Raw genomic sequence first — 13,018 nt, forward strand, 5'->3', positions numbered from 1 at the left:
TTGCTTTTGTTTCTTGTGCTAGAAATATAAAATTTAATCCATTGATAGTTTTCCAGCCATGGTCTCTAAAGCCATTAATTCTTTCTCAAATTTTGATGAGTTTTCATTTTTTGTATTTTTACTAATATCTGTTACCTGGGATTAGGTCAATGCTCGGATATTATTCATTGATCCCTTCACTAGAGCTGTTGGTTTGACTCTGAATCCTCACCTTGTCCATTACAAGGCTCCACCTTTTGTAAGTTTAGTACTTATGATAATTCTGAGCTTTCTCCTGGAATATACCAAGTTGCAAGAACATTGATTGCAATCAGAGATCATTTATTTTGTGCTGTTATTTATTAAATGTTGCTTGGAGTGAATGTGATCTAGTACTTCTTAGTTCTTATATGTTCAGATTCTAAATATGATTTGGGTTGTTTTGAATTAACAGTTGAACCCTGTACATAGGAAAAAGGTACAATTAACATGCGTGAGGCCAAGCTTCAGCTTGTGCATTCTTTTGGGCTCAAGCTTGGTATTTTTGGTTTTGAGACTTGGTTTATTACGCTTTTCCATAGTGCATTAAAAGAAATTTTTTCACTGGACAAGTTGAACAGTTTTATTAAAATCCATTTGTACATGGGGTCACCAGAATGAAGCAAAATAGTAAAAGCCTGCTTTGTACACAAAAGACTTGAAAATCTCTAGAACAGGTTTACGATTGTAGCATGCATATGCTAGTTAACTTACCTAAGCATACTTTAGCTTCGCTTATTGGCTCTTGTGCCTAAAGGGATTTGGTGCTGCTCAGGCTTCACTGACAATTCTCTTTGTTTCTGCCAATAACTTTTGTTTTCCTTCTTCTTTTGCATTCTGTCTGATATATATATATATATATTATGTACTAGTTGAATGTGTTTTGGAATAGCGAAATTGATATACAATTTGCTCAGTTATGGAGTTCATTTTTTGGGTCCATTATGCAACTTGTTAATACTGGAGATATCTTTGACCATTCAAAAGTAATCAGGGTGGATAGAGGATTCGGTCTTCTACTTGAGGTCCCTACTTCTCCAATCCCAACTCCAGCATATGTCAGTGTTAGTTCATCCTGGCATCTTAAGTTGTAGTGGTGATCTTGATTTTATTCAGCTGGGCTACTGATTTTGTAATGGTAATATTTAATTTATGAGATTCCTAGCTATCTGATGTCACTGACAAGGATGTTAGGAAATTGGAAAAAAACTTCAAGCAAGGGAGCCATGTTTGTGTTCAGATTCTAGGATTTAGGCACTTGGAAGGGCTCGCTATGGGTGTTTTAAAGGTCACTTTTATATCTTCCATTGAATTCTATTTGAGGTTGAATATTCTAGGTTGAACTATATTTTAGTTTAGGTTGTTATTGTGGTGCTTTTGATGGTTGGACTCTTTTGTGTGTGTTTTTGTACTGGTTACATTATATGTATGTACACAAGTAAATTTCCTCCGGGACTTCATTACCATTTATGATGTTTTTATTTGTTTTACAAGAAAAGTTACATTTTTAAGAAAAGAAGCTGTAATTTTTGGCCTCAGTTTGATGAACTAATTTTTAAAAGAACTACATATATTTTGTTGTGGCGTTGGTTTGAGTCACGAGAATTAGCCTCTCCGCTAAAAAAACCACTATAGAAAAAGAGTGGAGGGATGGCTGCCTGCCTACCTAGTACCTCTCCAAGACTCCGCTGTAATGCACTGGATACAACCTTTGTTTTTAGTTAGCATTGTGCGTTGGGTTCTTATTGGATAGCACGTCCCCATTTCTTCCACATGGTGAAGGAACATTGTTGGGGAAAAAAACATAGAAGATTTGTAGGTTTTTTTTTTTTTTTAATTTTAATTTTTAAGTTTTTATTAACATATACCCTCTTTGAAGGTCTTTTGGGCTTTCAAAAATTTCTTGTTAACAGTTTGTTTATTGCCTTTGTTTTAGGTAACCCAGCAAGGCATGTGTACTAATGTTCTGTGTGCATTACATGTGCACCAGGGTCTCTATAAAACTTTATTTGTACTTACAGAAATATAGTCTACTTAGAAGTAGTGTTACTGGAAAATGCCAACACCTTAGCGACGTTTTGGAATGCACGTTCTGAAACATGGTACACTTTCGTTCCAAAATGGTGAATTTAGTGGTCCCATAATTTGTTTCTATGTTTTTTATTAAAAGGTCTCCTTAATAGGGAAAATTTAAATATAATGAACTAAAATTGAGATGGAATGGAGTTTTGGATTATGAAAATGTAAAACAATGGGCTTTAATATTCATAGAAGTGTGTTGTTGAATCATCAATTTGAAGAAAAATAAACTATAATATATTGGATATTAAATTAAGAAGTCCACCTCTATCGTACCACATTTTAGACCATGTGGTGTATTACGTTCCTGTTCCCATTCCTCGTACTGGAATGATCCACATTCTAGGTAACATAACTTAGAAGGTTAAATTCCGTTTCTCAAGTGTTGAATGGATTCATAGGATATTTTGTTTGTATAAAGAGTGCCACTTGATTGGGATCTTGGAACTATTAATGTATTTTATTTAGTGATTTCATACCCTATCATGATTATATCTCTAAGTACATTTTTCTCATTGATGTTCAATTTTGTATCCACATAAAGCTTTGGTTCATCTGTTGATTTAATCCCATCCCTTTCAATATACACCTTTCTTAGTCCACCAAATCGTATTGCACACTGTCTACAGCATCATTCTTTAATATATACTTTTCCTGTTGATTGGGTGCTGTTATTGATTGATTAGCAAAAATGTTTTAGCAAGATATGTTCTGATTTAAGGCTTTTTGATGTGCTTCTTCTAGTAATGAATTTTCTCTAATGCAAAAGAAATGATTGTTTTGGCTTACAAATTGCCTTGTTATTGCTAAAAAGTAAATATAAATAGCGGACTGGTTGGAATATATTAAGGGGATTTATATGGTTGAGTGTGAAAAAATGGTGTTTTTGCTTCCTCAATGTTACTAATGAATATGTGGCTTATCTGGTTGCATACATTCTTGTCCTTGCGTTTTTCTTTTAAGCAGAGTAGCGCCTTTGAAGGTTCAGTTTTCACTCACTCCGATGTGAAGCCTGGCATGGTGGTAAGAGCTAAAGTAACTGTTGTGGACAATTTTGGGGCCATTGTTCAATTTCCCAGTGGTGTCAAGTCACTTTGTCCCCTTCGACATATGTCAGAGTTTGAAATAGCAAAGCCTAGAAAAAAGTTTCAGGTTATTTTTAAGCAACATGTCCTCTTAAAGATGCTTTTATTACTGCATTTTTTCTGTGGGTAGTTTGCACCAGTTCATGATGTATATTGAGAGCAGAAATACTTTTTGTTTGTTTGTTTTTTTTCATCTTGTTAAAAGAGATGATTCTTTTTCTTGTCAGTTACTTTGTTTAATGTTATCTTTGGTAATTTCTGTGCAGGTTGGAGCTGAACTACAGTTCCGTGTGCTTGGATGCAAGTCCAAGAGAATCACTGTTACTCACAAGAAAACACTAGTATGCTTTTCCAGACTTACCATGAACAAGCTTATAAACTTTAAAGAACTCCTTTAAAACTTAAATTAGAAGTTCAAACCCTTTTATTGGATTGGTCCTGTTTCAAAATCTATGAATGGAATGATTGAAATTGATCAAATTTGTAATTCCAAGCTTGCCTTGCTGCACTAGAGAAGTGTCTAGCTGGTAGAAAATAATTCCTCTGCTAAACCCAAATAATTTGTATGAGGTCTTAATCATTATTGATTTGTGAATGATGCTACTTGTGTTTTTTCTGATCTGCTATATTTTCTTCTAAAGTTTTTGTTCCTTTTATCTTTCTGCTGTTTCAGTGTATTTTTCTGAGGTAATAAGACATTCACTGTTATTTGGTGTTTAAAATCACATTTTGATGTATCTATGCCCCTATCAATGAACTAGTGCACTGGGATTGTGAAACTTGTTAAAATTATGCTTTTGGTTTACGGAGTTTTTATGAAAGAAACCTTATATGCCTTTGAGGAATAACTCTATTGTTGTAAATTTAACTTGGTTGGTTTGTGTTCCTCTCTGCTGCATCTTAGCAATTCTTTTGTTCTCTTTGTCAACCATTACCAAATGGGTACATACAGGTTCACGTTGTATTAGAGAATGTGTTGAGGGGCCACACATAAGTAACACCCCTTGTATAATCAAATAAAATACAAAGAAAGAAAACAAGAAAAAGTATAGAAAATAGATCTAATACCCCCAACATCTAAAAAAAAAATTCTCTTAGTCCCTGAATTGCCTCAATAACACGCCATTTCCACAAATGGTGTTTTTTTTCTCTTTTGTGATTTCCATCCGGTTTTCGAATAACCCCATAAAATTTAATTTCCAGATATACTTTTTCTCAAATTGTCTCATGCATTCATCCAGGAAAACAGAAAGGCAGTAATATGCTTCTTTGGAAAACCTTTCCTCCAACATGGGACTGCTCGTACCCTTTAGAAGACTTCACCTCTTAGCTGAAATCAACCGGACCCCACCCCAACCTTATTCTTTACTGTCCCTGTGTATCTCACATGTCACAGCTTACCAAGTATAAATTTTAATAGCATCTCATGAGTTGAGGGTGGAAAATTCCTCCGTATTGTAGGTGCTACTGTGCTGGAAGTAGAGTTGATAATGTCATCTTATTCTTGAGCATAGCAAGCTCTCTTTGAGACCTTAGGATTTATTTTTGCAACATTTGTTTTTCATCAGCATGAATTTTGTGAATTTTTCAATTATCATAATTTGGGCTGACTGGATTGCTATGAAGTATATGATGTGTGTAGGAGGGGTCACCTTCTCAATTCACCTGTTAGTTATGCGGACTCATATTACATGCTTGTATATGCCTCTTTATTTTAAAGAGTTGCATTTCATTTCAGTCCTCATTTGTAAAAGTGAATATTTCAATTTTGAACTCAATTTTTTATTCTTTTCTATGAGTTGGTTTTCGTTGAGATCCTTTGAGTAACTCAATGAGACTTTCCCAACTACCAAGGATCAGCTCGTTGAATTGTTCTTCTTTACTCAGTGTGGTATCAGTTATGTCATTGAATGTTCATTTTCAATTTTTGTTCTTGTTCCCTCAGCAAAAAAAGAAAAATAAATAATAATCACTTGCTGCTACCTGTGCACCTGTGTTGGCAGTATTGCACATGGCAAATCATCTGAGGCTGGATTCTATTATCCTGTTTCAATTGGTGTGGTCTGTAATGTGTCCTAAATATTATCATGTCGTATTTGATCTTGTATTGCTAGTTGCTACTAATTTATCCTTGCATTGTTCAACGCCTGAATCTAGTCCCCCCATTTAATGAATCTAAATGAGAGAAATTTTGGTTACAGTGTAAGCTATTATTGTAGGTTGCATATTTCAAGAAACATGCTATCAAAATGTAGGAATAAATCTTAGAGTAACAAATTTTACTCCATTTGATACAAAATGCAAAAAAAATTTTTGGGTGCTAACAACCCTCTTCATTTCTGTTAATTTCTGTTATTCAAAATGAAAAATTAAAATAAAATTGCAATACACTCATGTATGATGTTTTGTACATTTTTTTTCTGTATCTTTTCAGGTGAAATCAATGCTTGGAATTGTTAGTTCATACTGATGCTACTGAAGGATTAATAACACATGGATGGATAACCAAGATCGAAAACCATGGATGCTTTGTGCGATTTTACAATGGAGTACAGGGATTTGCCTCAAGGTTAGTATCAGCACCTTTAATTTCAGTTCCAGTCACTTTCTTTTGCCTTGAGTGTGAATTGTGGTAATAATGTGATTGTAATTGAATGACTATTGTCTTACTTATCAAGAAAAAAAAGTAGTGTAATTACATAATGATGGTCTTTAGGCCTCTTCTCTTCTTTGAAATTAGCTATGCTAAACAATATAAAATAGCTGGTTTCTTTTGTTTCCTTTGGCTCCCAACTCCAAAGGTTTTTAGCTCTTATGCTTTTGTTTAACGTCAAATTTTTTTTTTGCATGAATATGATTTTAGTAGTTGTCAAATAAAGCTATGGTTTTTGTCTAAGAGATGTGGAATCTAAATAATTAGTGGTTCTATATTTAGACTTTAGTTATGGCATAAGCCCGATTAACTTATTGACTTTGGGGGTTTGGATGATTTGACAACTTCTTGAGTCTCTAAATAGATATGATGTATTTATTTGGACTCTGCATTTTCTTCATTAAAATTCTTCAATTTTTTGAATGAGCAAACTATACCACGCTTGCCAAAAGTTACATTACATATATTTGGAAAACCAGATTGGTTCCATAGCGCAAAACAAAACATGCTATGACTCTTTGCTTTTTTATAATCTGTTGCGAATATCATTGTCCTGTTAGAGGCCATGGAGGGTGATGTGTCAATTTTAATTACTTGCAAGTGTATGGACCATACAATAGTATAGTTTAATGAATGCGAGGTTGAACCCACAAACACTTACGATTTTTGCAAAAACTAATCAATTTCAAATTAAATAGATCCTAATGTAGTGAACAAATTTTGGTGTGATTGAAATTAATTATAAATATGCAATAAAAAAATAATTAAATAAATATAGAAATAATGGAATTGAAGAATAAATTAATCTGATGAATAGAACTAAGGTTTCAAAATCCACACTCAAGCATGCAAAATAATTAATAACATAATCTCAATGGTTTTTTTTTTTTTTTAATTCTCTTCACAATAATATGGAAATCAATCTCAATTATTATGGAAAATGGGATCGTTAAATTCTTTTGAAAATAATTATCTTATGTACGTTCTTCCTCGCCTAAAAGTTAAAAATCTAATCATCTAATGCATCCGTTTGCACAAATCACAGTAGATATCCAATATACGAATTGAACAAGATAATAATCAAGGCAAACTATTAATCAGTAGATTTCAAATCATGAAAGAAACATGATTAAATTCATGTCCAAAATTTACTGAATTAATTACGAAGAGACAAGAACGATTAATCAATTAAATCACAATTCAAGAAAATACAATTAGGTTAATATTTAATTACTATGAAGCATGAGGTTTCATCTTTAACCTTAATTAATAGTTTAGTTACACATTGCTGAAGAAATAATCAAAGTCATAAAAATTCCAAGGAGTTGGTCTGGTGGCAAGGCCTTGGGTCTTGGGGGTGTGCTTCTTCGAAGGTTCAGGATCGAAACCTCTTAGGTACTAACAATTCCTTGGGGCAATTGGACTAGGGGTTAACCCTTGAATTAATTGTGGTGCACTAATGGGAAACTCCTTGCCAAGGGCCTGTGCACCCTTGGGGGGAGTAGTTGGGTTTTGATCTGGACACCCAAGCGTCAATCAAAAAAAAAAAAAAAAAAAAAAATTGAAGTTATAAAACTTACTATTATTGAAGAAGATAATAGCAAAACCCTAACAATCTTTTTCTTTTTCTCTCTAAAAAGTCGTCCCTAAATAATAAGGGTTACATGTGTTTATATAAAAGAGAAAACCTAAACCTAATCTAATAATAATAAACTATTATTAAATAAAAATACAATTTGTAATAAAAAAAATTATTCTCCTTGTTGAGGGCCTGGGAACCACTGGGAATTAGTTGGGTTTTGATTTGGACACCCCGTGCCAATAAAAAAAAAATTGTTCTCCCGTGAGTAGTATGGCAAAAGTGGTGCAGTTTGGTTTCTGAAGATATCCACTTGATTCGAGAAATAATTTGGTGCTTTTTGGGTCTTGGTACAATTGGACAATGCCAAATTTGCTAAAAATATAGAATTGGTGTTGCTAGAATGGCTTGAACTAGGAACCTCAAGAATAGAATCACCACACTACCAACTAGGCTAGACACCTCAATGTGTTATAAATAATTCCAAAAAAGTTTTTTAATCTTTTCCTATGCATATTCCAATTTCCTTCATTTAAGAGCATTTTTCCATTAAACTTCCAGAATACCTAAAAACATAAAAATAAGTATAATAAAATAAAATAATATATAAAATAAGTCTAACAAAGATAAATTAAAGGTATAAAATAGGCATTATAATGGACATGTCAGAGGGACCACTTCTTTGGAATTTCATAGTTGTTTGCTCGGAGGTGTTTCTAATTGTGATGGGTAGGCTGAAGTGATTACTTGGTCCTTGCTCTTATGACAATCTATTGTGAGATATCTTGGATTTTTTGTTTATTCTCAGGGGTTTTTTGTTTTTTGGAGTCTTGGTGGCACAGGACAATAAGAAAGAAAAAGAACAGAGAAATCTTAGGATTCAGCACCTAAAGAGTTTGGTTTCAGCACCAATCATAGAGGAAATCATCCTAGGTTTCAGCACCTGAGGAGTTTGGCTTCAACACCAACCATAGCAAAAATCCTAATGATAACTATTAATTTCTTTCAAGTCCACTAAAACCTATTACGCATAGGCTTATTTGTAGGCATTCTAAATAAACCCTATCTATAATAAAACACTACACTTACTGGATCCTAGTGGAACACTAAAACCTCAAAAATAAAAAATATAGGATAATGCTAGTAAAGTAATAAATCCTAGTCTTCAATTCATCTTTATTTTTTGCCTTTTTGCCCCTATCATTTCTCTCTAGCTAAGAAAAGAACTCTTGTCTGGAGAGTTGTAATGGTTCTATTGTATACAAAGTTCAACAGTAGGCTTTATGGGCTGGAGCGGAAACAACAACTGCGACTTTGGTAGTGCTCATTATGCCAAAGATCTTGTGTGGCATAAGGATACATGCTGAGCTGGCGAACTTCATTGGGCTTGGTTTTGAATGGTTGTAGTGTGGGCTGGGTTAATGGGTTATAGAGTTTTTGGGATTAGTCAGTCAGTTGTAATGAGATTTTGGTTTGGGCTGTTTAACGATTGATCTAATTAGTTGGATGCTACTCAAAAGATCTAATTGGTTGGATAGAATTTGGATAATACTGTCTTAGGTTGGTTCTTGGGTTAGGTTTTAAAGTGATATGGGTTTATGGGTCAAAACAGGGTTGGGTAATGGCAGTACAAGCTTTGCACATCGTTGTCTTCATGTCGATTTATTGACGAATAAGCCTTAGAATGATAACGATGGAATAGAAGCTGCAACAATTGATGACAACGTGGCAACAATATCATAGTAGCATGATGGAAGCTATGTTACTATGATATCAAAGACTTGTTGGGAACTCGAAGGCATTGTGGAAAAGTTGCAGGCAATGATGTGTACAATGAAAGATTTAGGTGATGTTTTCAGACCTAAAGGTTGAATGAGATGGTAGTGCCTTTTGGGGTAAACCAAAGGTTATCTGTAATGGAAGCTATGTTACTATGACATCGAAGACTTGTTGGGAACTCGAAGGCATTGTGGAAAAGATGCAGGCAATGATGTGGACAATGAAAGATTTAGGTGATGTTGCCAGACCTGAAGGTTGAATGAGATGGTAGTGCCTTTGGGGTAAACGAGAGGTTATTTGTAACAATGACACAACACTTGTGAGATGATGTACCAGTTTGAGAGTTTAACATTGTAAGGTAATAGATTGATTTAGTTCTTATTCCAAAATTGATGAGGTATGGCAGACTATTTTTTTAATTTTTTTTGGTTTCTGGTGGATTTTTTAGTGAGTTGGCTAAATTGATTGGGTTAGAATAAGTTGGAAAGGTATTAGGCTGGGCTAGTTTAGTTCTTAGTGGGTTGGGTGATTGGCTATAATGAGTTTTTGTGGGTTTATGTGGGTTCTTTTATTTTTTTTTGAGAAACAAAATTTCATTTCTTTTTCATCGAAACAACGAAAATGCTTTTGTGGAATATCGAATTTCGATGTTTCCACTGAAACAAGCTGAAATGTACTAAAACACAACGAAACATACTGAAACAACGAGCTGTTTCGATACCTATTAAGGTTATTTAACAATGGTCATTTCTATTTGCTTCTTTTTGTTAAAAAAATAAAAAAATAAAAATAAAAATAAAAAAGTGAAAAAGGGAAAAAAATAAAATTTATTAGAGAATATGAGAAACTATATCTAAAAATAAGAAAATGAGAGATAGTGAGGACAAGATAAAACCTGTATGATTAAGTCACTTGTTCTTTTTCTTTGTTACTCCCAGCGCAGAGTTTTTTTTCATCCCTACTATTCCTTAATTTTTATTTAAAAAAAAAAAATTGTAAATCTCTATCCTAATTAAGCGTTTAACAAATTTTGTTTTTAATGAGCTTCTAAGGCTTTAACATAAGAAAATCAAAGTAGAAAGTAGGTAATTGATTGGGGAAATGTTTTTGTTTGCATTAGAACTGACTTATACATCAGTTGGGTGCAAATTGAAAGGACATAGAAAAAAGAATATGAAGAGTTAATTGTTCTTTAACCTTTCCAAATCAACACGGCTTTGTTTTTTTGTAGAAGGATGAAGCTGATTTTTATGGAAGTCAAGGGGTGTGTTTCTTTGAAGGAGGAGTTGCGGTTAGATTGGAAAAGTGATCCGATAGAAGGCACAAAGAACCATATGTAATTTAGTCATATGGAGGTTGGGCTGTTTGTTTGCGAATTACCATTCAAGTTATAGAACGAAGACATTTTTGAACAGATCGACATAAACTATGGAGGGCTAGTTGAGATCGATTACTTGGCTTTCGAGAATTTGTTGACAAGTAGATTGAAGGTACAAGGTTTCGATTGTTGTTTCCTTCCAACTGCGATGGAGTTTAAGGTAGCTGAAGAAGTCATCAAAGTTCGTTTGAGGGTAGTTTTAAAATCAATTAAACCTAGAGCAGGCAATCGACAATGGAGTTTCGGGTGAGGAAGTGCAGTAAGCTCAAGCATCAACAATTGGGTCGTTGGGGACAGATGGTAGACAAAGCTAACACGTGGCATTGGAGTAGACAAAGGGTGGCACAATGAGGTTTACTTTCTCAAGGAACATGAGGAAGTGGAAAGGGTGGGAAACAATCAAAAAGGGAAGGTTAGTGTCGAGGGATGCAAACGATAGGTGCATGACAAAATAGGTAGTGTCTTTTTGATTCTTGCCCAAATTGTAGTCGAGAAGGAAGGATTTAAATGGGAATGGGCATATACCTTAGTTACCCATAGAGACTGGACCCACTATGATTGTCAACAATGTCCTATGTTTAATAAGGAATACAATATGAGTGATAATTCAAATGAAAGTTTCTAGGAATCATGGGATTGAGGAAAGCACTATTCAGGGGAAAAAAGTGGATGAGACTTAGAGGTGGTTGAGTAAGATGATGAAGTTTGTGTCTTTCTCTTTAGACGAGGATGTCACATTTTAAACATTTGCTTCAAACATTGGGATTATCTTTGGTTATAGCTGGGGGGAGGTAAGGATTTGAAAAAGGGGTGGTAATAGCAGAAAAGGTTACAAGGAGTTAAAATATTTAGCGAGCAACATTAATTATGAAGGACGTCACAAGGAGGTTACAAGTAATGTTAGTTCTCAACAAAAGATTTTAAGTTGGAATGTTATAGATATGTGGTCTCGTAAAAAGAATGGGGTAATAAATGACTTTGAAAGTTTATCAGCCAAATATAGTTATTTTTCGAGAGTCTAAAATTGAGAGTTGTGACAAGCATTTCATTAAAAGTATTTGGGAATCTAGGTTTAGAAAATAGGCTCTCTTGCTAGCTTGTGGGATGTCAAGGTGAATTTTGATTATTTGGGATGAGAGAGTGGTCACTTATTGTGAAATTCTTGTAGGGGAATTCTCATTTTTTGTTAGGTTCAAAAATGGTGATAATAATGCGTGGTGGTTGACCAAAGTCTATGGCCCAAATAGGCCTAGTGGAAGGAAGGATTGGTGGGAGGAGGTGGTACGTTTAAATTGGCTTTTTCATCCCAATTGGAGTGTGGGGGGTGATTTTAATGTGGTCGAATGTGTCAGAAAGACTCAATGAGACTTCAACAAATAGGAGCATGAGGGACTTTGACTCTTTAATAAGAGATTGTGATTTGATTGACCCCTCTTTGTGTAATACTATATTCACTTGGGTCTAATCTTCAAAAAATTTGATATGTAGTAGGTTGGATAGGTTCTTAGTTGCTTCGGGATGGGAGGAATTATTTCCTAGTTCAAGGTAGGAGGGTCTTTCAAGAATCGTTTTAGATCATTGTCTGGCGATCATGGAGAGTTGTCCATTAATATGGGGTCCATCACCTTTTAGGTTTGAAAATATGTGCTAGGAACACCATTCTTTTAAGAAAGATTTTGGGGTGTGATGGAATCGTTGTGGATGTCATTCATGGGAGGGTTTTAGGTTTGTGAAAAAACTAAAGAAGATCAAGGAAAACTTGAAGATGTGGAATAGAGGTTTTTGGAGATTTGAAAGGAACAAAGAATTAGATTATTAGGAATATTGAGGAGTTGGATAATGGGCTGATTTAAAAGTGAATTTGGAAGATTTAATTTTATGGAGCATATTTTTTTGGGCCCAAAAGGCAAAATTAAAATGGGTTAAGGAGGGTGATGTTAACTCAAGGCTCTTTCATAGAATGACTAATGGAAAGATGAAAAAGACATTCATCAAAATATTGGAGGTTGATCAAGGAGTGTATGTGGATAGGGAGGATCGACTTGTTAGTGAGATTTTAAATTGTTACTCAAGTTTTTACTCTGATGGGGGAGTCGAGAAGCTAGGAATTGATGGAATTGATTGGATGTCGATTGATGAATATGGAGCAAGTTGGTTGCTGAGACCATTTGGTGAAATTGAGATTAGAGAGGTAGTCTTTGATTGTGATAGAGATGTAGCTCCAAACCCAGATGGGTTCTCTATGGCGATCTTCCTAGATTGTTGGGCAATAGTGAAAAAGGATCTAGTGAGTGATTTTGTAAAATTCTATGAGAAGGGAGTAGTTAACTTGTGCACAAATGCTTTTTTTATTTGTCTGATGCTAAAAAAGGAAAACTCAGTGAAGGTAATTCTAGGCCCATCGATTTGGTTACACCCCTTTATAATTTTGGGGAAATTTCTATCAA

At 34.3% G+C, this 13,018-nt stretch overlaps 1 protein-coding gene across 1 annotated transcript in view; it reads left to right on the top strand.

Moving 5' to 3' along the window:
- Positions 1-13,018, top strand: part of LOC114258744 (rRNA biogenesis protein RRP5) — a 76,838-nt gene that overhangs the window by 18,503 nt on the left and 45,317 nt on the right. The window contains 5 exon segments of the mRNA XM_082912415.1: positions 146-238; positions 3,061-3,249; positions 3,449-3,523; positions 5,617-5,648; positions 5,650-5,751. Of these exon segments, the coding sequence (XP_082768541.1) occupies positions 146-238; positions 3,061-3,249; positions 3,449-3,523; positions 5,617-5,648; positions 5,650-5,751 (491 nt within the window).

Source organism: Camellia sinensis, unplaced genomic scaffold (genome assembly GCF_055761805.1).
Source record: "Camellia sinensis isolate YWXY unplaced genomic scaffold, ASM5576180v1 Unanchor3, whole genome shotgun sequence".
Lineage (NCBI taxonomy): Eukaryota > Viridiplantae > Streptophyta > Magnoliopsida > Ericales > Theaceae > Camellia > Camellia sinensis.